This window comes from Nicotiana sylvestris, chromosome 12 (genome assembly GCF_000393655.2).
Source record: "Nicotiana sylvestris chromosome 12, ASM39365v2, whole genome shotgun sequence".
NCBI classification, from domain to species: domain Eukaryota; kingdom Viridiplantae; phylum Streptophyta; class Magnoliopsida; order Solanales; family Solanaceae; genus Nicotiana; species Nicotiana sylvestris.
The window spans coordinates 166412844-166438065 of record NC_091068.1 but is presented as its reverse complement, the minus strand read 5'-3'; the positions used below and the strand labels follow the sequence as shown (position 1 = coordinate 166438065).

At 38.7% G+C, this 25222-nt stretch overlaps 2 protein-coding genes across 3 annotated transcripts; both read right to left on the bottom strand.

Annotated features, from left to right (window-relative positions):
- Positions 1–1600: 1600 nt before the first annotated feature.
- LOC104243075 (uncharacterized) lies at positions 1601–18686 on the bottom strand. The gene is made up of 3 exons (XM_070163186.1): positions 18396–18686; positions 15662–18307; positions 1601–2643 (listed from the first exon to the last, which is right to left on the bottom strand). The coding sequence occupies exons 2-3, from the start codon at positions 18098–18100 to the stop codon at positions 1936–1938; spliced, it is 3147 nt and encodes a 1048-aa protein (XP_070019287.1). The 5' UTR covers positions 18101–18307; positions 18396–18686; the 3' UTR covers positions 1601–1935.
- Positions 18687–19965: 1279 nt separating this feature from the next.
- LOC104243088 (uncharacterized) lies at positions 19966–24393 on the bottom strand. Of its 2 annotated transcripts, none has more exons than XM_009798236.2 (6): positions 24110–24393; positions 23136–23251; positions 22345–22521; positions 21344–21442; positions 20872–21114; positions 19966–20748 (listed from the first exon to the last, which is right to left on the bottom strand). In XM_009798236.2, the coding sequence occupies exons 2-6, from the start codon at positions 23196–23198 to the stop codon at positions 20314–20316; spliced, it is 1017 nt and encodes a 338-aa protein (XP_009796538.1). In that variant the 5' UTR covers positions 23199–23251; positions 24110–24393; the 3' UTR covers positions 19966–20313. The 2 variants fall into 2 exon arrangements, with proteins under 2 accessions (XP_009796538.1, XP_009796545.1); XM_009798243.2 differs by having other exon boundaries at positions 24204–24393.
- Between the last annotated feature and the right edge of the window lie 829 nt (positions 24394–25222).

Below are 25222 nucleotides of genomic sequence, written 5' to 3'. Positions count from 1 at the left end.
AGCTTAGTACTCTATTTATTTTAAATAAATACCATTTTAAAAATTATATTACATAGTTACCTTTTACCCTTTATAGCAAAATATCTAATTATAGTTATATCTTACACTTAAGGCACCATATACGCTAATTAATATTTTTCTCTCTCCCTTTTCAGATTTTCTCTCATATAATCATCGTAAATTTTAAACCACATTCTCTCTCTCTCTTTTTGCATACACTTTACTCTCTTCTCCCACAAAATCACGATTGTTGCCTCTGTTCGTTGCCCTAGTGGTTATAGCAGAGATTTCTTTTCTGGTTCGACTCGACGTGGCTGAAAAAGCCAATTCTTGGGCCGAGTCGTTTTATCAGTTCACCACGGCCTCTTGGTCCACCTCTCAATTGGCTATTGACGGCGGCGATGTTGATGAAGTCCAGTTGGGTGTTTTGGGTGGTGAGTTTGATCATGGCTTCGTACCTGGGAGTTGCGAGGAGTGGTACAAAAGCTATGGTACTGATGTGTCAAAAACAATGTACAAGATGCGTGGGAATAGTGAGATTCAGGGTTTTTGCTCGACGGCGGATTCGTCGAAAATTAGGGTTTGTTCTTGAACAAAGACGACGGATTTTGGGGCTGAGCAACTTGTTTTTCTGTTAATATATTTCAATGTATTTTCAACGTATCACACTGTATTTTCATGTATTTCATTGTATTCATTGTCTTTTTTTTCATTGTAATTCAACGTATTTCGTTGTATTCCATGTATTTCATTGTATTCACTGTCTTTTTTTATTGTATTTCAATATATCCCGTTGTATTCTATGTATTTCAATGTATTCACTGTCTCGCTATATGCCATGAATGTATTCATATGTTTTTTTTTTAATTAATATAATTTATGTATTCAAATGTATTATATAATTTCTCTGAAGATTGTTATGTTTTTTGTGTATTTTTCAATTGAGAATCTTTTTTATAATTGAAAATAAAAAATTTGTGTGTTATAATTGAGTTTGTTGAGTTATATTAGGAGTTTATTATGTTAATTGATTCACTTTCCGTTTTAAAAACAGTGTAATCCCCTATTTTACACCGTGAATACAGTCGAATACAATAATTTGTCCAGCTGTAATCCCACGTTTCACTCCATGAATACAGTCGAATACACTCGAATACGACAACTGATTAGCTGGACTTCCCTGATTCACGCCTATTTTTGCTACTGTATTCATGAATACAATAACTTAAATACATCTTATAACCACAGAAAAGATATCTATAATCCGTAATATAGCAAATGGTATCTATAGATGGTTAATTACTATTAAAAGATAGTGCTTTATGAAAATTTCTATTTTTTTTTAACTATGGTGGGGGCAATTATGCAGCCGTTGGTTTTGGTGGGGGCGGCAATAGTTATAGTAAGTGGAAGCAATGGTGATGGCGATTTTGGTGCCAAAAACTATTTGGTGACGGTCACAGTCATTGGCACTATAGGTGCTTCTTGTGGAGGCAATGCCAATGGCTTGACTGTAAATTTAACATGCATTCATACCTAAAACAAGGCTTAAAAGAGAGGAAAAGAAGAGGGGAAGGGGGGAGGGTGGAACAAAAGAGGAAAGAATGGAACTTGGTCTCACTATTATTTTCCACAGAAACACTTAAAAATAACTTTTACATGCCAAAAAAGACATTGTTTATCTATAACAAGGAATAACCCCTTTTTCTCCCACTAATTATATATAATCTCCAGAACTGCTAAGAAAAATACTTCAAGAAATCAATTGGAAACTTATTCTTGAAGGAGAAGCAGTTCATCACCAATGCACAACCAAAAAAGAATAGTCCTAACCTAAACACCAACTTGAACATCTAATCATTCATTTACTAACAAATAAAAAGAAGTTTCAAAGAAAATACCCAAAGGATTCCTCTGTCTCTCTCTCCTAATATACTAGCTATCCTCGTTCTCTTTCAGAGTCGCTTGAACTTGAACTTGAGCCTCACTTGTGGGGTTCTCTTTCTTGCCTTTAACATCACCTTTAACCAGACCTGTCTCTTGAGGCAACTTAACTACATGATCTGACTTTCCAGTGGTTGTTGCCTTATCGTCTTGTTTTGCAACTTTATGATCTACTTTTCCAACATCAGCTTCACTTATTTCAGATACAACAAATTCTTTAGGACTTGATTCAGAATTCTTAGATGAGCTGGCTTCACTTGGTTCAGTTTCTGATTCTCGTTGAAAGCTCGTGTTTGGTTTATCTGTATGGTTTTTCACGACTTGTTTCGTAGCTGAGTCTGTCCCCACACTCTGTGAATGTGAAGAAGCTCCCTTGCCTTTGGAGTCTCTTGCAAGGGGTCTTTCAGCATCCTCTTCAGGGAGATGCTTATGAATCAAATCAACATCTTCAGTTGGTCTTGGTTCAACAGTTGGTAATCCCATCTCATGGTCGTCTTTCAAACTTGACACTTTAGGCACTGGTCCATTTTTTGAACTCTCTGATTCTTCATTTGCCACCTTCGTATTAGGTGGCTTAAGAACAGACTCAGGATCCCTGGGAGAGCTGATAATATGAGGAACTTCTTGGATTTTTGACACATTCAAGCTTTCCGTGGTGCCTGCTTTCTCAATTGACTCAACTGGGGAAACAGGTGTCTCCTGTATATCAAAAATAAATTCACTTGACTACATGTGGAAACTAGGAGCATTCAAACAAGAACAAGAGGAAGAAGAATGGCAGTAACATGCATTAATTCCATAATCACATTAAGTGGACAGTAGTTTGCAATGCTTTTTCTCCATTCCCCAATGGTGAAAGAATAAAAAAAATAAAAAAGACCAGTTATTTTGGTAAGATGCATGACATCAACAGTGCATATCATATGGCAAAGACAAAGGTAGCCATCAGTACTTCAGCTCTTTATGGACTTATGGTGAATGATAGGCAGATCTTTTTTGTCAAATCACTAGGCAGAGAAAATACTTGTGTGCTCTTGGTCCTCCTTTGGTACAACAATCTCAAATACCCGACGTTCACTGCAATTTTATTTCAAATTTCATGATTATGATAGAATGATGAGAACTCCTACTCTTTGATTGGCACAGGAGAATATGAAGTCCATCTAAGTACTAACCAATACTAATATTTTTACCAGTCTCAAAAAAGAAAAAGTACTAACCGATAATAAACAATCAGTTTTAAACTGAATCTGTTGATAATTGAAAACTCAAGTAATCTTTGAAGACATCGTGCAGTTTCTTTGCTTACTCCTAGCTCTTGAGCTTTCAGACCATATATTGATTCTGCTAAGTGTTTGATTTAGCAGTTAATTTGAACTTACTCCCTATGAAATAGGAATTCTTCTAAAAGGCTCCACGCCATATTCCATCTGTAACCTTTTCCACTTTGACCTAAGAATCAGCAGCCGAAAATACCCTCATCAGCTGCCGCAAAGAAAAACTTCTAGAAGAATTCTCTAGCAGTTATTTTTCTCTGTTAAGTTCTCTTCTCCTGTGATAACGATAATTCTCTTGATAGTTTCCTCTAATAATAAGTTTACTTTTTAACAATTAACTAGTGCTCCTTATCTACCTTCTGCAAATTCCTCATTTTGTTTTCCAGATTCTTAAGTTTAGTAGTTTATATCTAGAGGTTAGGGCTTTGTGCAGAAATATGTTTTATCATAATTAATTTCTGTCACATCCAAAATTTTATTTATCAAATTCTAAAGTTAATAGCAGGATACCCAAAGTAGTAGTCCAGCTTTCGTGTTTAAGATCCAGCTAAAATTTCACTATTACAAATCATATGATCCAAATCAATGTGAAGACATTTTATAAGTAGAAATATATGCCAATAAATACACATGCCTTCGCAGTACAAATATATTGGTCATTGGAACCAAGTTTAGCACAACATCTACATACTGAAGCATGTCCTTTCAGCATGTTTGACACACCTAAAGATTGCTCGAATGAGAACAGCATATCTTAACTTCTTCACTTAATATAAGATCCAAAACTTCTTGCAAGACTAAGAAATGCATATCTCGTTTTAGGAAAACGTCACTAAGACATGTCTTTCGCCTCCAGTAGAGTTCACTCTTTGTCCTAATACTCATAGCGATGAACTGAAAGTTCTATAATTGACCTCATTTTGATAGTTTTGAACCAAAATTTTCCATTCAAAAAGAAAACTGAAAAGATTGCAAGAATAATATCTTTCCAAGTAAATGATCAAACTTTAAGCCATTTACCATTTGGATAAGCAGGACACTACCTATTTCCAAGATGTTAACTATTGAAGTAACATGAAAACTTTTCATAGACTAACAGAGGAGAAAACTTCATGTCCAAGGCCAAGAAATGGAAACAAATGGAAGAGTCCAACAATCGAGTATTCTATGATATCTTCTTTGATCGGTTTATGTATTTACCCTACAAATCCAATACATAACTTCAAATGTAATTTCTTCTACATAAACCATTTTGAACATGCAAATATGGAGATACATTTCACCTCGCGCCCATAATTTGATTATGAGGTGACAGAGAGAAAACGAAGTTAAGCTTGAGACTAACTGATAATTTTTCATTATTCTTGCTACAAAATGAACCTAGACACTTTACACAATGAACATAGACTGTTTCTTAACAGTGTCCATGCCCATATATAGATAGCAGATTTGTAGGAATCTCTTTTATTTCTTTCCTTAGTTAGCACCTGATGTACATGTATATATATTTATCACTACATGGAATAATATACCAATTTGATTCTTCCATACCTTGTTAATTACATGGTATCAGAGCCACATTTGTGGCTTCGCCGGAATTGAGTTTGTCTCGCCGGAGTTGACCAAAACTTTCCGGTTGACACGTAAGGTGCGTGTGTGGTCCATTCTCTGTCCAGCTTTGTTCTCCGAGATCAGCTTGATATTTTCGATCGATTGTTGGTTATCCTCTGATAACAGAACCTTATTTTCGTGAAGAACAGACTCGGACAAGGTTGTATTACATCAATTTTGGTCAGGTTTGAGTTCTTCTACTGTTTGGTTTGTTTTTGGGATACTGAAGTAGTCGTGGAACAATATTCTTGCATCTGATTGCTTGTTTTGTGAATTGGCATTTGTTGGGTCTTCCTTGTAAGATGCTTTGTTACAATTTGAGACTTGATATTATCTGTTGGGTCTTCCCTTATCAGAAACTTTGTTGGTCTCTGATTTTATTTGATTTGGGGACATATTTGTTTGGTTCTCTGATTTGGTTGAGTGAATTATTGGAGTGGAGTTCTGTTAAATAGATTGTTGACTTCGTGTTTACCAAAGATCTGTTTTGGTATCTTTTAGCTTTGGGGACCTCAATTAATTTAATCGGCTTGTTATTCAAAGGAAAACATGATGGTAAAGAATAATAATGCAACAACTCCTAGTCCAACAATCTTGGTTTCGGATGAGTTTCTAAAGTTCCTTCAAAATCATAAATCAGTTAAGGAATCTTCTTCAATTACTGCCTTTGCTGGGTCAGATAAAACATGTCTTATCACCTCTTCCAATAAATGGGTGATCGATTCAGGTGCCACAAATCACATGACAGGTAATCCAAATATTTTTTCTAGCTTTCTGTCACGTCCTTAGTTGTTAACTAAGTACACGTGCGGCACTTGACAACTCGCTCACGATCTTGCACAACTTGCTCACGTTCTTGCTATGTCAAGTCAGTCTTACTACACTCAAGATCGCTAAGAGAATGGAAGAAAGAACACAAGAGAATTGTTAAAGGAAGCTTTGTATTAGAGAGAACTTGAATTGTTTGCTTGATGAATTACAAATGAATGGCCCCCTTTATATACTAGTCTCCTAGGGGCTAGTGTGTAAATATTAATTATTACACAAGTCCTTGATATTTACAAGATAAGGGTTTTTCTAGAATTCTCTACAAGCTTAGAAGATTCCAAGGACTTTCCTAGCAAATTCATAAGGATCTAGGTTCTTCCTAAGGAAATGTACATACCTCTCTAGAATCTTCTCACAAATGCTAGCCTTCTTCTCATATAAGCTTCCACATGGCATTAATATATGCCAAATGGCGCCTATGTGGCATGACGACATGGTGGGTGGTCACACTCTCCCCCACCCAATATTGTAACGACCGCGGCGCAATGCTGCTGCATAAACTCTCGAATCTTATCTTTGAATTGCCACAAGTCTTCATATCGTTCCCACGTGGCCTCCTCCGGTGATTGCCCTTTCCAATGGACGAGGAGCATAGCCGTGGCTTTTTGCCCTTGTTTTCGCCTAGCCTGGTAATCTATGATAGCCTCAATCTCCCGATCATGCGAGGCGGTGATAGTCATTGGCGCCCGACTCGATTGGCCCCTACTCGGATCATCCTTATCTTCATGATATGGCTTAAGCATGCTGGCATGGAAGACAAGGTAGATCTTAAGATACGATGGCATGTTAAGCTTGTATGAGATCTTGCCTACCTTGGCGACGATCTTTAATGGCCCCTCATACTTGCGAATCAGATTCTGATGCATGCCCCGTACTGCCTTGAACTGTCTTGGGTTAAACTTCACCATGACTATGTCCCCAACTCTATAGTATGTGGGACGCCACTTACGGTCCGCAAACTTCTTCATCTTCTTAGCTGCCTTATCCAAGTAAGACTTAGCAGTGTCGAGTTGTTCCTCCCATCCTTTGGCCATATGATAAGCCCCCAAACTCTTTCCCTCGAACGCGGCTGGTAAGGAATGTGGAGTTTGTGGTTGTTGGCCTGTGGCTAGCTCAAATGGTGTCCGTCCCGTGGACTCACTCCGTTGCAAGTTATAAGAGAATTGGGCAATGTCTATGAGCCTTGCCCAATCTTTCTCATGCACGCTTACATAATGCCTCAAGTAGCATTCTAGTAAGGCATTGACTCGTTTCGTTTGTCCATCCGTCTGTGGGTGGAAACTAGTAGAAAAGTGCAGCTCCGTACCAAGTATGTCAAACAACTCTCTCCAAAAGTTTCCAGTAAAGCGGGGGTCTCGATCACTGATTATATGCCTTGGTAAGCCCCAATACTTCACCACGTTCTTAAAGAATAGCTTGGCGGCTTCCTTGGCTGTGCAACCTGGTGAGGCGGGCATGAAGGTGGCATATTTGGAAAATCTATCCACGACCACCATAATAGTACCATAACCGTCGGACCTTGGTAGGCAAGTGATGAAGTCCATAGTCACGCTCTCCCATGGACGCTCTACAACTGGTAGTGGCTCCAAAAGTCCTCCGGCTTGTTGTTGCTCAACCTTGTCCTGTTGACATACAAGACAAGTCTACACATAACATTCTATATCATCTCGCATGCGTGGCCAATAGTAGACTGACTCAACCAAGGCCCTGGTGCGACGTTGGCCTGGATGACCAGCCCACATTGTATCATGACTCTCCATATGATCCGCTGTCTAATGTCTCCAAACTTAGGCACGTAGACCCGCCAACCCGTGGTAAGCAATATGCCGTCTTCTACCCAAAAACATCTCGTCTTGCCCTGGTTGGCTAACTCGATAAGTTGTTTGGCTGCTGGATCATGTTGCATGCCTTCTTTTATAGCCTCTCGAATATCCCATCTCGCTGAAGTGATTGCAGCAAGCTCGGCTTTCCGGCTCAAGGCATCGGCTACAACGTTACCTTTGCCCGGCTTATACTCTAGCGCATAATCAAACTCGGCCAAGAAATCCTGCCACTTAGCCTGCTTTGGTGTGAGCTTCTTCTGTGTCTGAAAGTAGCTAGTAGCCACATTATCAGCCTTGACCACGAACCTCTACCCGAGCAGATAATGTCTCCATGTACGAAGGCAATGCACAATGGCAGTCATTTCCTTCTCTTGTACCGTGTAACGCCGCTCCGTCTCATTTAACTTGCGGCTCTCAAATGCTATGGGATGCTTATCCAGCATCAGGACACCCCCAATGGCAAAGTCTTAGGCATCTGTGTGCACCTCAAAAGTCTTGGCAAAGTCAGGTAATGCCAAGACTGGCTCCTCTATTACAGCTGCCTTAAGGCCTTCAAACGCCTTTTGACAATGCTCCGTCCAAACCCATGGCTTGTTCTTCTTTAGCAACTCAGTCAATGGTGCGGCCTTTGCTGAGTATCCACTGATGAACCGACGATAGTAGTTAACAAGGCCAAGGAAGGATCTCAACTCAATTACCTTTATGGGTGCCTCCCACTCCTGGATAGCACGTACCTTAGCCTCGTCCATGCGTAGCTCGCCATTGCTAATGACATGGCCCAAGAAGTGCTCCTTTGATTGTGCAAGCTCGCACTTCTCTCTCTTGATGTATAGCTCGTTCTCCTGCAAGACTTGGAAAACCTTCCTTAAGTGCTCCATGTGTTCCTCCAAGGTGTTGTTGTAGATGACTATGTCATTCTAGGTAGACAACCACGAACTAATCAAGGTAGGGATGAAAAATCTTGTTCATAAGGGTGCAAAATGTGGCCGGTGCATTGGTTAAGCCGAAGGGCATCATCAACCACTCAAAGGCACCATATCTCATCACACATGCTGTCTTTGGCTAATCTCCTTCCGCAATGCGAACCTGGTAGTAGCCCTTTCGAAGATCCACCTTGGTAAAGTACTTGGCTTGCCCAAGTCTATCAAACAAGTTAGCAATGAGTGGGATTGGGTACTTATTCTTCACGGTGACCTTATTAAGTGCTTGGTAGTCTATGCACAAACGCAACGATCCATCCTTCTTCTTCTGGAACAATACTGATGCGCCAAAAGGTGCCTTTGATGGGCGAATGTGCCCAGCATCTAGCAGCTCCTTCAATTGTTTCCTGAGCTCCTCTAGCTCGGGAGGTGCGTTACGATATGGGGCAAATGCGGGTGGCTTAGCCCATGGCTCCAACTCACTCTTGTGATCCTCCTCTCGCCTGGGCGGCAAGTGCTTAGGCAACTCCTCGGGCATGACATCTTTGTTTTCCTTAAGCAACTTCTTTATGAAAGGCGGCACTGTCTCTTGAAAATTTTTGTCTTCCTCTAGACTTGCAATGGTTGCCACGAACGTCGGCTCCCCCTTCTTGATCCCCTTGACAACCTGCATAGCTGAGAGTTGTGCTTGGATCTGTCCGTGTGGCATAGTCACTGTAGGTACCATGCAAGCTCCTTCTCGCTCCATAACCAAGAGACGTTGAAGTCAGGGGTCGATTAAAGTATGACAATGTCTAAAGAACTCTTGCCCCAGTATGATGTCAAAGATATCCATAGCGGTTACAGTAAAGTTTGTCATACCTTTCCAAGTTCCCAATTTGACACCAACTCCATTAGCTACCCCACGAGCATTCTGTATCTCGGCATTCACGGTCTTGACGCGAGAGTTGGTTGGAGCAAGCTTCAATTCTAGTCTCTTTGCGGCAGCCTCAGTCACGAAATTATGAGTTGCTCCAGTATCCACCATTGCACGAGCGGGCTTGTTGTTGATGGTGAGATCCACATACTGATTGCCATTCTCGGTAGGTTGGATAGCTTGCTTCGTGACAGCACCACATAATCCGATCATACCCAACTGTGCGGTTCCTGGACTCTCTCCTTGTGGTTGCTCCTTTCGCTCACGTACCATGGCACTGAGGCTCTTGAGGTCAGGACAATTCCTGAAGCGTGGCCTTCCGCATATATAGCATCCCTTCTTCTCAACCTGCGCCTTCTTCTTGGCTTAGCCCTGACGACCACTCGACTTTTTGAAATCTTGAGTCTTGGAGTATTGTTGTTGTATCTCCTTGACTTTGCCACGGTCTCCCCCACCTTTGGCATTGTTAACCTTTGACTCCTTGACATTGCCTTTGTCGTGCTTGTCATGCCTGAAATCCATTAATGATTCGGCCTCCACTATGGCTTGGTCTATATCAGTGACTTGTCGGCGTTGCAACTCCTGCTTAGCCCAATTTTGCAACCCGTCCATGAAGTGGAACAACAAGTCATCATTGGTCAGGTTGGGGATTTGAAGCATAAGGGTAGTGAACTCCTTAACATTGTTACGTATGCTCCCTGTTTGCTTCAATTCCCTAAGCGTGTGCCTTGCCTCGTACAAGACATTGTTTGGAAAGAACTGTCGCTTGAACTCCGCTTTGAACTGATCCCATGTGCTAATAGTACATAGACCTTTATCCACGTCGGCCATCTTCCTTCTCCACCATAGCATGGCAGTCTCTGAGAGGTACAATACCGCAGTGTTGATCTTGGCCTCGTTGTCCCTCACTTTGTCGTGCCTGAAGTAGTTCTCCAAGTGCCAAAGGAAGTTTTCCACTTCTTGTGCATCACGAACACCTTTGAACACCGGGGGTTTGGGAGCCTTGATCTTGGCCTCCCTCGTCACCACAACATTGATGGCTACCTCGGTCACGCCAGCATTGACATGCTCTTTGAGTGACTCTATCTTTGCCTTCATAGCATCGATAGTACTCAAAGCCTCCATGAGTCTGCACTCTAAGGCAGTGATGGTTTGCCTTAGTTCCATCTCAGTCTGTGTACGTCCCTCCAAGTCATTTCGGATACTCTCAATCTCTTCAAGAGTGTGCCCCTCAAGAACGTTAAGGGTGTCATCCACCTTACCCAAGCGTTGGCCAAAGATCTCCACGGTGTCCATCCCCGCGTTCATCTTCATCACCCACTCTTTACCGAGCGAGACGTCCTCTGGAAGGACCTCCACTTCATCCTCGCTCGCCTCAGTGGCAGATGGTTCTTGGGATGTAAGCCCTTCGTTTGACACAACCTCAGGTGGCACCTCCTAGCTCTTGTTGGTGGCATTCCTCTTTTTGCTACGGCCACTCTTGCCAACAACATCCTAGATGACGTTTGCTTGGGTGTTGGCAGCGTTAAATTTCTCCGTCGTTCGCCATTCCCTTAGTTGAAACCTTTGCTCTGACACCACGTTGTCACGTCCTTAGTTGTTAACTAAGTACACGTGCGACACTTGACAACTCGTTCACGATCTTGCACAACTTGATCACGTTCTTGCTATGTCAAGTCAGCCTTACTACACTCAAGATCGCTAAGAGAATGGAAGAAAGAACACAAGAGAATTGTTAAAGGAAGCTTTGTATTAGAGAGAACTTGAATTGTTTGCTTGATGAATTACAAATGAATGACCCCCTTTATATACTAGTCTCCTAGGGGCTAGTGTGTAAATATTAATTATTACACAAGTCCTTGATATTTACAAGATAAGGGCTTTTTCTAGAATTCTCTACAAGCCTAGAAGATTCCAAGGACTTTCCTAGCAAATCCATAAGGATCTAGATTCTTCGTAAGGAAATGTCCATGCCTCTCTAGAATCTTCTCACAAATGCTAGCCTTCTTCTCATGTAAGCTTCCACATGGCATTAATATATGCCAAATGACGCCTATGTGGCATGATGACATGGCGGGTCATCACATTTTGCTCACATAAAGCACCCTCTCCAGTTACTGTAGCTGATGGATCAACTTGTAGCAGTGTTGGATCTGGGACTGTTCAACCAACTTCCTCTATTACCCTGTATTAAGTCTACCAAACTTGGCCTTTAACTTGATTTCTGTTAGTAAAATCACCAAAGACCTTAATTGTTGTGTTGCATTCTTTCCCGATCATTGTTTGTTTCTAGATCTTACAACAAAACAGGTTATTGGTAAAGGATATTTATCTGGTTATCTCTACATCCTTGATGAATGGGAGCCACGATCTATTGCATGCTCTAGTGTTGTGTCTCCCTTTGAAGCACATTGTCAATTGGAACACCCCTCTTTGCCTTTGTTGAAGAAGCTTTGTCCTTAGTTTCAGAACATTTCTTCATTGGATTGTGAGTCATGTCGATTTGCAAAACACCATCGCATATCGTTAAATCCAAGGGTTAATAAACGAGTTGAGTCATCTTTTGAGTTAGTTCATTCTGATGTTTGGGGACCATGTCCCGTTGTTTCCAAAACTGGGCATAAGTATTTTGTCACCTTTGTAGTAGATTTTTCTCGAATGACTTGGATTTACCTTATGAAGAGCCGCTCTGAAGTGTTTACTCATTTTTCTGCCTTCTGTGCTGAAGTCAAAACTCAATTTAACGCTTCGGTGCGTATTCTAAGGAGTGATAATGCTAAAGAATACATGTCAGAGTTATTTCAGTCGTACATGAGACACCATGGTATACTACATCAGTCTTCATGTGTTGATACACCCTCTCAAAATGGAGTTGCTAAGAGAAAGACTAGGCATCTACTTGAGACAGCTCGGGATTTTTGTTCCAAATGAAGGTTCCTAAACAGTTCTGGGCTGATGCGGTCTCTACGGCTTACTTTCTGATTAATCGCATGCCGTCTACTGTGCTTGGTGGTAATGTGCCTTACACTGTCCTTTTCCCAAACAAGGCATAATTTCCAGTGGAACCTAAGATATTTGGAAGCACATATTATGTTCGAGATGTTCGACCATCTGTTACCAAGTTGGATCCTAAGGCATTGAAGTGTGTTTTCCTTGGCTATTCTCGCCTTCAGAAAGGGTATCGGTGTTATTCTACTGAACTTGGCAAATATTTGGTGTCAACTGATGTGGTATTTTCAGATACTACACCATTCTTCTATGCACCTCCCATTTCTACAAGTCAGGGGAAGGAAGATGAGTGGCTAGTATATCAGGTTACTCGTACTTTGACAGAACAACGAGATGATGTTCCTCCATCTCCTAGTTCTATCGAGCACCAATCCACTATTCTGCCTTCAGCACCTGCTCCAACTATGTTAGCAAGACCGCCAATTGCTCAAGTTTACTCGCGGAGGCAACAGACGAATGATACATGTTCTGCACAAGTTCCTTCGTCATTAGTTCCTTCGTCATTAGTTCCTTCCACATGACCCTCTAGAAAACCTTGACCTTCCAATTGCTCTTCGCAAAGGTATACATACTTGCAAATCCACATATTCTATTGCTAATTTTGTTTCCTACAACCACTTGTCTCCTGCATCTAGATCTTTGATTGTGTCTCTAGACGCTGTTTCTATACCCAAAACAGTGAAGGAGGCTTTGAATCATCCTAGATGGTCTGAAGCAATGCTTGAGGAAATACATGCCTTAGAGAAAAACCACACTTGGGATTTAGTGGATTTACCCGGTGGAAAGAAAGCAGTGGGATGCAAGTAGGTCTTCACGGTTAAAGTTAATCCTGATGGCTCTGTTGGGAGACTTAAGGCCAGACTTGTGGCTAAGGGGTATGCTCAAACTTATGGGTGGATTATTCAGACACCTTCTCTCCGATTGCCAAACTTACTTATGTCCGTTTGTTCATTTCTCTAGCTGCTTCTGAGAATTGGCCTTTGCATCAATTGGATATTAAGAATGCTTTTCTTCATGGTGATCTCCATGAAGAGGTATATATGGAGCAACCACCTGGTTTTGTTGCTCAGGGGGAGTATAGCAAAGTCTGCCATTTGAAGAAATCCTTATATGGCTTGAAGCAGAGTCCCTGGGCTTGGTTTGGTAAATTTAGTGAAGCAGTTCAAGAATTTGGGCTGAAAAAGAGCAAATGTGATCATTTTGTCTTCTACAAGCAATCAACAGCTGGATCTATTCTCCTTGTTGTATATGTGGATGACATTGTTATCACAGGAGTGATTATGTAGGAATCTCTTCTCTCAAGTCTTTCTTGCATACTAAGTTTCATACAAAAGATTTGGGACAACTGAAATACTTCTTGGGAGTAGAAATAACTAGAAGCAAGAAGGGAATTTTTCTATCTCAGAAAAAGTATATTCTTGACTTACTAGCAGAAACTGGTAAGCTGGCTGCCAAGCCGTGCAGTACTCCAATGGTTCCTAATTTGCATCTTATAAAAGATGACGGCGATCCATTTAATGATCCAGATAGATACAGGAGGTTAGTTGGGAGATTAAACAATCTCACTGTGACTCGTCCAGATATTACTTTTGCAGCTAGTATGGTTAACCAGTTCATGTCCGCTCCCACAGTTAAACATTGGGAGGCTTTGGAGCAGATCCTATGTTACTTGACTTGGCATATTATACAGCAATCACGGTCATTCTCGCATTGATTGTTTTGCAGATGCAGATTGGGCAAGATCCAAGAATCATAGAAGATCTACTACTGGTTACTGTGTATTTGTTGGTGGAAACTTGGTATCATGGAGAAGTAAGAAACAAAACGTTGTATCTAGGCCCAGTGCAAAATCCGAGTATAGAGCTATGACACAATCAACATGTGAGATAATGTGGATACATCACCTTTTAACTGAAATTGGGTTGAAGCATCCTACTCCATCAAAACTCTGGTGTGATAATCAAGTTGCACTCCATATTGCCTCAAATCCAGTGTATCATGAAAGAACTAAACATATTGAAGTTGATTGTCATTTTATTCGTGAGAAGATTCAGGAGAACTTGATTTCTACTGGCTACGTGAAGACAGGAGAGCAGCTAGCTGATTTGTTCACTAAAGCATTGAATGGCACTCGAGTTGATTACCTTTGTAACAAGCTGGACATGATCAATATATATGCTCCAGCTTGAGGGGGAATGTTACAGAATAAACCTTGACACTTTACACAATGAACATAGACTGTTTCTTAGTAGTGTCCATAACCCATATATAGATAGCAGATTTGTAGGAATCTCTTTTATTTCTTTCCTTAGTTAGCACCTGATGTACATGTATATATATTTATCACTACATGGAATAATATACCAATTTGATTCTTTCATACCTTGTTAATTACAATTCTATAATTGAATGCACTACAAAAGAAGTTAAAAAGATACACGGGGTGGGGTGGGGTGGGGTGGGGGTGGGGGGTTGCACTAAATTTTCTACAACCAAAGGGAATCCAATTAACCATGTTATTGTTAGCACTATTCTTATGATTCTGGCTCATTTGATGAGATGATAGATCCTACCATGTAAAAATTAGATTGTGACATCACTATTTCAGTTTTCAGAAACTAAAGCCAGAATACATCAAAAGCATTTGCCACTCATTTCGTATTGTCAACTGATATATAGACTAGACAAAATAGGGTTGGAGGAGGGGAAATTATCTTCAGTCCTATCACTGAGTTATCAGTTGACCTTAGACATTCACACTCAAAACAGTTTAACAAAAGCATCTCACACTGTTAATACAAGGTTATAACAGTGGTGAAAATATATCTTTGACATTCAAGGGTGCATATATTCCTAAGATGGAAAATATGTATAAGTTTACTTAAGGGGACGTTTGCTTAAGGACAAGTTTATACACGGATTGCTATATGTGGATTGTAATATAATGTATCATAGTTACCAGATTATGTACTAAATTTGTAAGTGTTAATTGTATTCAGATGTTTGGTTCAATATATTAAAATACATGGTGTATCATCTAAAACAGATGTTTGGTTAACTTGGAAATGATGTATTTCCAACAACTCATTTGGCCTATGTTACATCACTTCAAATTCATTAAGTAATTAAGATCAATTATCTCAAATAAAGAAGAATTTAAGAGAAAAGTTAAAAAAGATGTAATAAAATATGATAAAATCTAAGATCTAGGTATCACCCAATTTAGTCCAAATAGATTAAAGAATGTGCACCATAACTCTCTTTGTCTGTAAAAGGGCTGATCCCTCAAGCTTTTGTAATTTATAGTACTGAATAGTGAATAATACTACTTACTTTTTTGGATGACTTCGAGTCAACAGATGCCTGACTATCTCGTACATGTACTGGAGGAGCACTTGCACTGCCAAGGACTTCATCACGTTTTGATATCTCCGGCTTTGCAATATCAAGATCATCTCTGTCCATTACCGCCTCTCTCGGACGCAATTCTTTGGAATCTACTGATGAAAGAATCTGTTCATTAGTTGGAATGGACTTCTCAATGTCTTGATTATTTTCCATAGGTTCCCTCTCAATAAAAGAAACAGTCCTTTTAACCAATTCAGGGGGCAGCTCCATTTCAGATTCTGGAAGCGAATCTGAAGCAATTGAGGAGGAAGAAATATTTTTCTTGATGGAAGGAGGACTGGCATCATAAATAGGTTCCAAATGTAAGCTCTCGTCCACTGAACTGCTTGTGATGTTCAGATCTGACCCATTAGGTGAATGTTGCCCGGAGATGGTTTCAACATGACTCATTGCTTCCTCTGAACTTAATCTCACTACCTCTTTGTCAGCAAAGGCCCTTTCACTTACTTCTGACGATGACGAGGAGCTTGACTGACTACTAAATTTTTGTTCAGAAGTTTCTGACTTTGAACTAATTTTAGACGGATCAAGTTCCATGGAACTGGCCGCTGTTTCTTCATGGAACACTATTGGTCCCACTTTATGACGATTTTCCACATTCTGCAGTTTAACATCAGTGTCATCGAGTTCAATATCTCTCTTATCAGATGCACCTAGGACCAGACATTCTACTTCCTCGGAGGATTGGCTTCCATGTCCGACTTCATCAGCAGCATTCTCTATCTTAGATATCAGTTCTGGCTCCTTGAAGATATTTTCTTCATTCAGGTTCTTGTCTTCTGCATCTTCTTCAGTGAGGTTCTTGTCTTCCAGATCTTCAATAGAACCCTGTGACTCTGTTTCAAGAACAGAACTTACCTTAGAATCACTGAGATCACTAGGATGCCTTTGAAATGGAGAATAACTTGTTCCTTCAGAAGCCATCATATCAGGAACAAAATAAGGTCTCAAGCGTATATCTTTCTTGTCTTGCTTGTTCAGCCCAAAGATTGAGGGCCCAACACTAAAACTTTCATGCCTCCTAAAAAATGGCTCTTTTGGTTGAGATGTGATAAACTCTTGTTGGAAATTGTCTCCTGTAAGATCAGGTTTCTCTTCACTTGGGTCATAAGGAAGATCAAATGGGTTCCGCCTTGGTAATAAAATAGATGGAGCAGAGCCAGGGATAGGAGGCAGTCCAAGGTCATAGTTATCACTAGGAAGATCAAAAGGGTTCTGTCTTGCTGTTGAAATGGGAGGGATGTTTAATGGAACATCAGCACTTACCAAGTCTATCAAATTCTTCTCATCTATCAAACTCATGTTCTTCCTTGATCTTCTCCTTGCGATAAGACTCTCCAATCGTTGATTCCTTTCTAGCTCAGAGCTTCCCAAGTCCATTAGATTCTTCTCATCCTCCTCCGTCCATGTAATAGCAGACTTTGGATCTTCTTTGTCTCGTGCTTCTTCTTCGTCTTCGTTCTCATCATCTGCAGCTTCTAGTTCTTCCTGGTCTTCAGAACCATCATCAGATTCATTATCACCCTCAGAGGACTCGCTGGAACTCTCTGAAGCAGCATGAGAAACATCATGCGAAATATTGACAGGTTGAGGATTGTCTTCATCTAAAAGTGGATGCAACTCATCAAGCATTGGCATAATATCAGCTATTGAAGCATCCGGAGAAGAGCTCTCTGCTCGATCAGACCCTGAATCTAAGGCCTCGTTGTATTCCTCCTCCCTATGTTTCCAAGGTGAACCAGGAGGAGAATCAAGGTTAACCCTTCTAGAATCAAAGGAATCAACTGATTTGTCGTTATCAAATTCAACACTCTCATCATCAGCCTTCGAGGTGGGAGAGTACTGATTCTCCATAAGATCCTCATCACCAATTTTATCTTCATTCGTCTGCTCATCAAACTCCCTTGCCACTCGAGAAACTCCATCAACTAGAGGAGAATGATCGCCAAATCTTTGACCTCTATGAACCTCACTAAGCAAGCTAGATTTATCAGTTGACTGGTCTACTTCATCCCTCTCTTGATCAGTATATCTATTATCAGTCTCAACACGACTAACATCTCGTGACAATCCAGTTTTCAGAGGCACTATACCATCAGCTGTATTTTCTTGCATTTCAAATTGGGTTATGTTAGGCTGACCATAACTTAGCAAAGTTCCAAGCAGAAGAGCAGTGCAAACAAGAACAGGCGAGACAGTCAGCAATAGGGAAAACACAAAAGGAAATGATGTGTACAAAAATGACAAGAAACACAGGATACACACAAGGAATGGATGATTCCAAACTGTCCTATAACACACTTTAATCGGAAAGATTACAGCTTTCTTCATTTTAACTCCAATCTCTAACAATCGAATACCCATCTCTCTTGTTTTTCTATGAACAAAGGAGTTAACTTTGTCAGAAGTGGGATCTGAACATGTATTTTTCTCACTGTTCCCACCTAGTTTCTTTAAAGTAAGGATCAATTACTCAATTCTCTTTAGATCAAGACAAAGAATATATAAAAATCCCACCTTTGATAAATCAATACAAACACAAATGCAAAATTCAATGACCACCAATTCTTCCTGGCAAAAAAAAGGATAATATTAAAACCCCAGAAAAGATTTTGATATTCAAATAACAAGAAAGACTAAACAAAGAGAAAATACATACCAGTGTTGAAATAGAGATCAATCTCGATAGTGTCCACAAAAACCCAACAACTCTGCTTCTTTTTTACCTAAAGCTAAAGTCTATTGATTGGTATGTGCAGGTATTGGGTCTTTGTATTGGTCATTTACTGGCGTAAATTTGGCCCCTTTCTGTTCTGTAATTTTTGATCGATAGATTTGAAGAAAAATGGCATTTGATTGAGGAATCAGACAACAGCCAAAATGGGATTTTGATTTATTTGTTCAATAATAATAGTTTAATAAGGAACCTGTTCATGTGCTTGGTCATCACTCGTTAGATTTTAGTATGGCTACTGATTTGTCAATGGCAGGACCATATTATACTTTAGCCTACTTTGTGACACTTCACCAATTAAAAGATTTTTGGACCAGCTCATAAATATGTATTTAAGGTCAAATATTCACCAAAGCTATTTTTTTTGTTTATTTAACAACCATAACAATAATAATTACACGTCAATCTAAAGCCAGTTTGCTCGACTATTTATTTATTTATTTATTTCACTTAATTGATCGAATTAGAGTAGTTTTCAAAACTATATTAGACATGGTATTTGCCTATATGGCTCTAAAAATTTAAAATAAATAATCTATACCAAAATTTACTCCTTTTAAATTGAGGAAAGTGTGTTTAAAACCTTCATATAATCCATTTGTTGGCTTTCAAAAAGTAATTGATATATATTTTTGGAACAATAGAACCAAGGATGATAAATTCCTTTCTATTAGATCTTGCAGGTTTTATTAATCTATTAAGTAATATCTAATAAAATCTTTTGTAAATTTAGTGTATATTTAAAAACAAAGGTCTTATTAGATTATGGCATTTGATTTGGTACAGTAGTGTATGTAATATAAACAGCCTAGAAGCTAAATATCAAACTATGATAAGTAGAAACTGAAGCTTTGACACACTAATAAATATTTACAAGTTACTTTTCAAACATTGTTGTTATTTACAATAAGATGGAAAAAAAATACTTTAAATATAGTTTAAAGTAAATTCTCTCCAATCTGAATTTGCTAAGCACATTTGGAGAAAGTTTCTATTTTTGACTGATCTCTGTCAAGGATTTCACCAAATATTACCTCCCTTGTGAGAGGAGTATTTATACTTCTTTGATGGTGCTTTGAGGATCTGAACATTCTGAGTTGGAAATGCAACCCAAAAAAAAAAAAAAATAGCCCGGTGCACTAAGTATTCCGCTTTTATACAGGGTCTGGAAAAGGGCGGTACCCCAAGGGGGTGTGATGTAGGCAGCCTACCCTATAGGTTAGGGGAAAGGACCGCAACCCCCCCCCCGGTCAGTGGCTGATTCCACAGCTCGAACTCATAACATATAAATCACACGGAGACAACTTTACCATTGCTTCAAGACTCTATAGATATGCAACAAAAGACTGGTATATCTTTGTAGTGTATAGTTACTATACTAATTTTATAGTCTTGTGGCAATGTTATATAATTTCATTATACTAAAGATTTTCAATAGATCATTTTAGAGAGTTATATAAGAATGCTAAAGCAAATATTGTATTTCAACAGCAAATCTTGTTAACTTTGGTCTGTCAAAATTTGTGCATACAACTTTAGGCAGTGACTTGAGAAAGAATAGGAAAGAAAAGAAAATGAAGAAAAACAGAAACTTGAAAAACAAACAGAGAGATGATCTTTATATCAATCTATCTGCACAAAAGCTATGTGCCAAAATCTACTGGTACTACTTATCGAACATATTCAAATAATACACCACCAATATACATTTCATGAGGAAGTTGTTGGCTATTATATAATTGCATATTGTTACAGTACTTTGCAAGTTAAGTTCCAAATAAGGTTATCAGAATAATGAAAGAGTAAATGATAAGGAGAGAGAACAGATAGCTGCTTCTAGCGTCTACTCGCTTTGTTTTATCTCTTTAGCAGCACTTGTATCAACTTTGACCTCATCTTTACAACTCATCTGCAAATCTTCAGTCTCAATATCTGAACTTTCCAAGTTTGATGTTGTTTCGTCAGTAGAGGATAAACCATCCTCGGACAAGTCAAAACCATTGTCTCCCGCTGAGGATTCTCGTGTCTCAGCAGTCACATATTGGTCAGAGGGCAATGGAACACCAGATTTAACAAATTCAGACATCTTCTTGTCTCCCTCTTTCATGCGTTTGGAGTACGCGACATATTCAAAACCTTGTGTGCATTTCCCCCCAAATGAGGATTCAAGCTTCTCCATATCAAATAGATCTTCCATTACCTTCTGAGTATGTACATCATTTGGATAGACAAACCTCACTTTCTTGTATGTCCTCTTCTCAAGAAATGGTTTTACCAACTGCAAGATGCATACTAAAACATTATTCGGATTGTTGAAAGTTGTGAAAGACTGAAAGTTGTATTGCAATATATTATTAGCCAAAAACTGTAAATGAGAATACTTATTAGTTGAGGCACCTACTATCCAGAAGGACTCAAAAACTTTTGGCGGATTATAAAAGATTGCAAGACCTAGCCTCTCTGGATAACGATCTTGTAGTACACGGGCTGTTTCACGAGTCACCTTTACTGATATGCTTGACATGTTCCACCCTTCAAAGTCAATTAACCAAACCATTCGCTCCTGACCCGATTTTAGATCCAGTATGGCATTCTCCATGCAATAGACTAAATATCTCATTTGCTTCTCTACTGAGTGTGGGTTCTGAAAGAGCCAGGAGAATAAGAAGATATCAGAGGAAAAAAAGTTACTATAGCAAACTATGTTGCTCGGACTCTCCAAAATTTCTCCAGATGCGTGTCAGATCCTCCAAAAGCAGTGCATTTTTGAAGGATCCGACACAGGTGCGGCATAATTTTGGAGAGTCCGAGCAACATACATATCAAAGTCGACAGAAGCTCATTATAGGAACTGCTTCTCATTATTTATGTACCGGTATTCCAGGCCTCATGACAAGCACAGTCCTTCCATACTTGTCAAAGTAGTTGGCTTTGTAAACTTTTCCAGTTTCTGCTTGTTGAGCAATATCATCCTAATTAGACACAAACTATTGATCAACATATTTAATATAAAAACGCAAACATATGAATATTACAGAACAATGATTATCGCAACTAAATATTCAACACACACTAGTTCGTACCCATTGGCGGTATATCTACAGCGGCGGAGCCACTCATTGGCAAGGGGAGTCAATTGACATCCCTTCGTCGGAAAATTACATAGTATAAATAAGTTAAATTCTTAATTTTATGTGTATATACTATGTTGGATTTTGTTATTAATAACAAAAGAGGTGTGAATGGAAAATGGTGGAAAAGAAATGGAGGGAAGTGAAATTTTGAATGAGTTCACTTTACTAATGCACTTTGTCCCTCATTGGTAGAAGGAAAGAAAATCTTTGTGTATATATAGAGAAGCTCATCTTTTAGATCTTAAAGAGTTAAGAAGAAGGCAAGTCTTGTGCCGTTGTCGTCGCTTGGCTCGGCCTCGTCTTCGGTCAAAGATTGATTGATTAATCTTTTTGGACAAAATTCTTTTCAAATATTTAATTAATTAAATTAATTAACGAAAATTCAATCTGGAATAACCCATGACCCGCGACCCGGTCCGGTCCGTTTTCTTTCCCCGATTATTTTAAATCCGTTTGTTTTTCCAGTTGTGTCCGTTTTATTAATTTTACAGCAATACAGTTTTGATAACATACTATACGTCGACTCCCCTTGATTTCTTTGTGTGCTTACTTATTTATATTTTGACTCCCCTTAGTTAAAATCCTGGCTCCGCCACCATCTACAGTCTATACAACAATGAGTATCTTCTACAATAGGTTGAAATTTCTTCTGTATAAAATATCAAGGAGCAGAAATTTCTATTTCATATTATATCCATAATGCTAGACAATAAAAAAGAATAGAGGGGCTGGAGCCGTACCCAACGGATCATCTCTGGTTTATATTCAAGTCTCCATATCAAGGTTTCTTTAAGCATCTTTGCTGCCCTTTTTGTATGCCAATTCCGTGCCCTGAGAAACCTTAGAACTGATGCGTCCGAACACATTGCTGGAAACTTGTCAACAGCAGGACCAATCAGTTTTCTAACCTCATTGATCTATCAAGCAAAAAAATGAATTAGTACACATTTAAAATATCAAGCTGCATAAACACTTTATGTTCCCATCTAATGATCAATTTGATATTAGCATTAGAACTTAATATCATGTGGAAGAAACATATTAAAACCATCCAATTCCCATATCATTACAGCAACAACTTTATACATTTCATATGTAAAAATGGATGGTTGTGAAAATTATTCGTAGCCTATTAAATTTTTAGATGGAAAAGGAGTATGGCAAAGACGATGAAACACATGATTCAGATTAAGGAGCATTTTCATTCCTACTAGATACTTTCTTAACAAACTTGTAACTGCAATCAGTGACTTTTGGTCATTACCTGGAAACGGAAGTACTCATCACTATGCAGCGTGGTTTACCAGATAACTTACATTTTTTAGAGAGCGACAGAACTAAAGGAAATCTTGATCTTGAAGCGGTTTTACCTAGTTAAAAAGTATTTTAACAATGTGATTTAAAACCAGAAAACTAAGAAAATCTTGCAAGCTGCATGGCAAAAATTGTATTTCACCTAGTAACATAAAGTGACAACACTCATAGTGAAAAGATAGTCAGAATCTCAAAGAAAAAGGAATAGAGTGGGAACCTTAGCTTGCTGCTCTGGAGATGACAGAGACAATTCAGCTCCTTGCAACTTTTTGGATGACATATTTACTATAACTTGATAAAGGTAGAGAAGGCGGAAGCGAATTGACAAAAGCACTGCACAGTTTCATGAAATAATAACATTTAAAAGTCGAACAATGGTCTGAAGAATATAGTTCTTCCAAAAGAGAAGAGAACTAAACAGTTATAACCACTTAAGCTACACTGGGAAATGTAAGGCTAATCGTCTGGACAAGATCACAGACAGAAAATGTAAAGTTATATTTCATTTTACTTATACTTTTATATCTTTGCGTAAGAAGTTAAATAGAACCAAGGCTTTTTGTACAAGTAATGAATCGGGAAAGAAGATTATGCACCAATTGAACATGAGAAATAAAAAAGAGAGAACACAGACTTTTATATCCTTCCTTCAATAGCGCATAGTAAGCAGCGATTATTCAAAAAATAAATTCTAACTCTTAGACAAAGGAATTCAAAAATGTTGCTTTTACATCACCAAGATTGGACTATTTTCATGATGTGAAAACTAATATATAGTAAGAAATAAAGATAACAAAACATGCTTCTATAAAGCATGTCAAAAGCTGTATGATTGAGCAGAATAGCATAAGGAAGTCAAATACACACACAAACACATACCTATAATAGTAAAACTGCGATAAGATGCCAAAAACATTTGACATTACTTCCAATATAGAGTAAAACTGCTTAACCTAAATTGCAACATCATCAAAGTTTATTCCACTTTCAAGAATTTTCGATGAACAAATAAAACTTTGAAATTCCAATGGAAGGGCATGGTTATCCATTAAATGAAATCTCAAAAAACTGTAGAAAAGCATTACCCAAATAGAAAATGTCAAAAATTCTGAATAAAATTCTAGTAGACAATCAAAAAATGAAGGAGAGGGAGGGACAATAACATAAATTAAGCAAGAAGAATATCATTACCAGAATTGAAAATGCCAAAATGTCTGATCACCCTTTTGGATAAAAATTAAAAATTGACTGAGAGGAGAAAGAGATAATAATAGTAAAACATTACCAATGGCAATGGCGTTGAGATATGAAAGAGAGAAGAAAACCCATAAGCAAGAAGAAGATGGATTATGGCTTTGGCAGAAATTGTGAGGAAAAACTAAAGCCTATGTTTGAATCAGGAAAGGCTCCGGTTTTGCCGCGAGCAAACGGTTGACAAAAAAACAAAGTATCGCTCACTAAAGGATCATAAGACATCTCGTTCAAGATTCTTAACTTTACTTTTTGAGTAATATTCAGTTTTTCTTTTCTTTTTATATATTTATATATAGTCAAGCAAGTACTACGTACTAATTTCCTACTAGTAGTTCATAAGTATATTATTTCTATCTACCTCCTTATATTTTCTCTATCAAATTGTTTGGCACTATTATAGTTGACGAGTCAAATTGTTTTTCTTTGCCTACGGTTATTCTTAAAATAATCTCAATTACTATTAACTAAAAAATTTGACTCATAATACTTTTTAAAAAATTAAGGGATTGAATGATTTGGTCACCGTCAATAGGAGCTTTCTTTGTGAAACAACAACAACAATGACCCATTGAAATCCCACTAGTGGGTCTGGGGAGAGTAGTGTGTACGCAGACTTTACCCTTACTCCGAAGGAATAGAGAGGTTGTTTCAGAAAGACCCTCGGCTCAAGAGGACAAAAAGACAAAAGGAGACAAAATCAGTAACACCGCAGAAATAATAAGAAAAATAGGGAAAATAGGAACAACGTGAAATCCAGAAGAAACATACAAAGCAAAAGTGAAATAGTATCTCTACCAAACTAATCCCACAAAGTTATGACACAAGGCAAGACTCAACAGTTATAATGACAGGGAAGCTGGAACATGAAATTGAAAATTGAAAAGGGACACCCAACAGTTATAGTGGCACCATGTATTCTTGACAAAATTATGTCATGGTAAGAGGAGAAGCATATAAGCTCCAGTTAGAAGTGGCGAGAGGTTAGCCTTAATGGGAAGGGATAGAAGTAGCCTAACAAGTTTTGGGGAAAGGTGATCAGGCGGGACATGG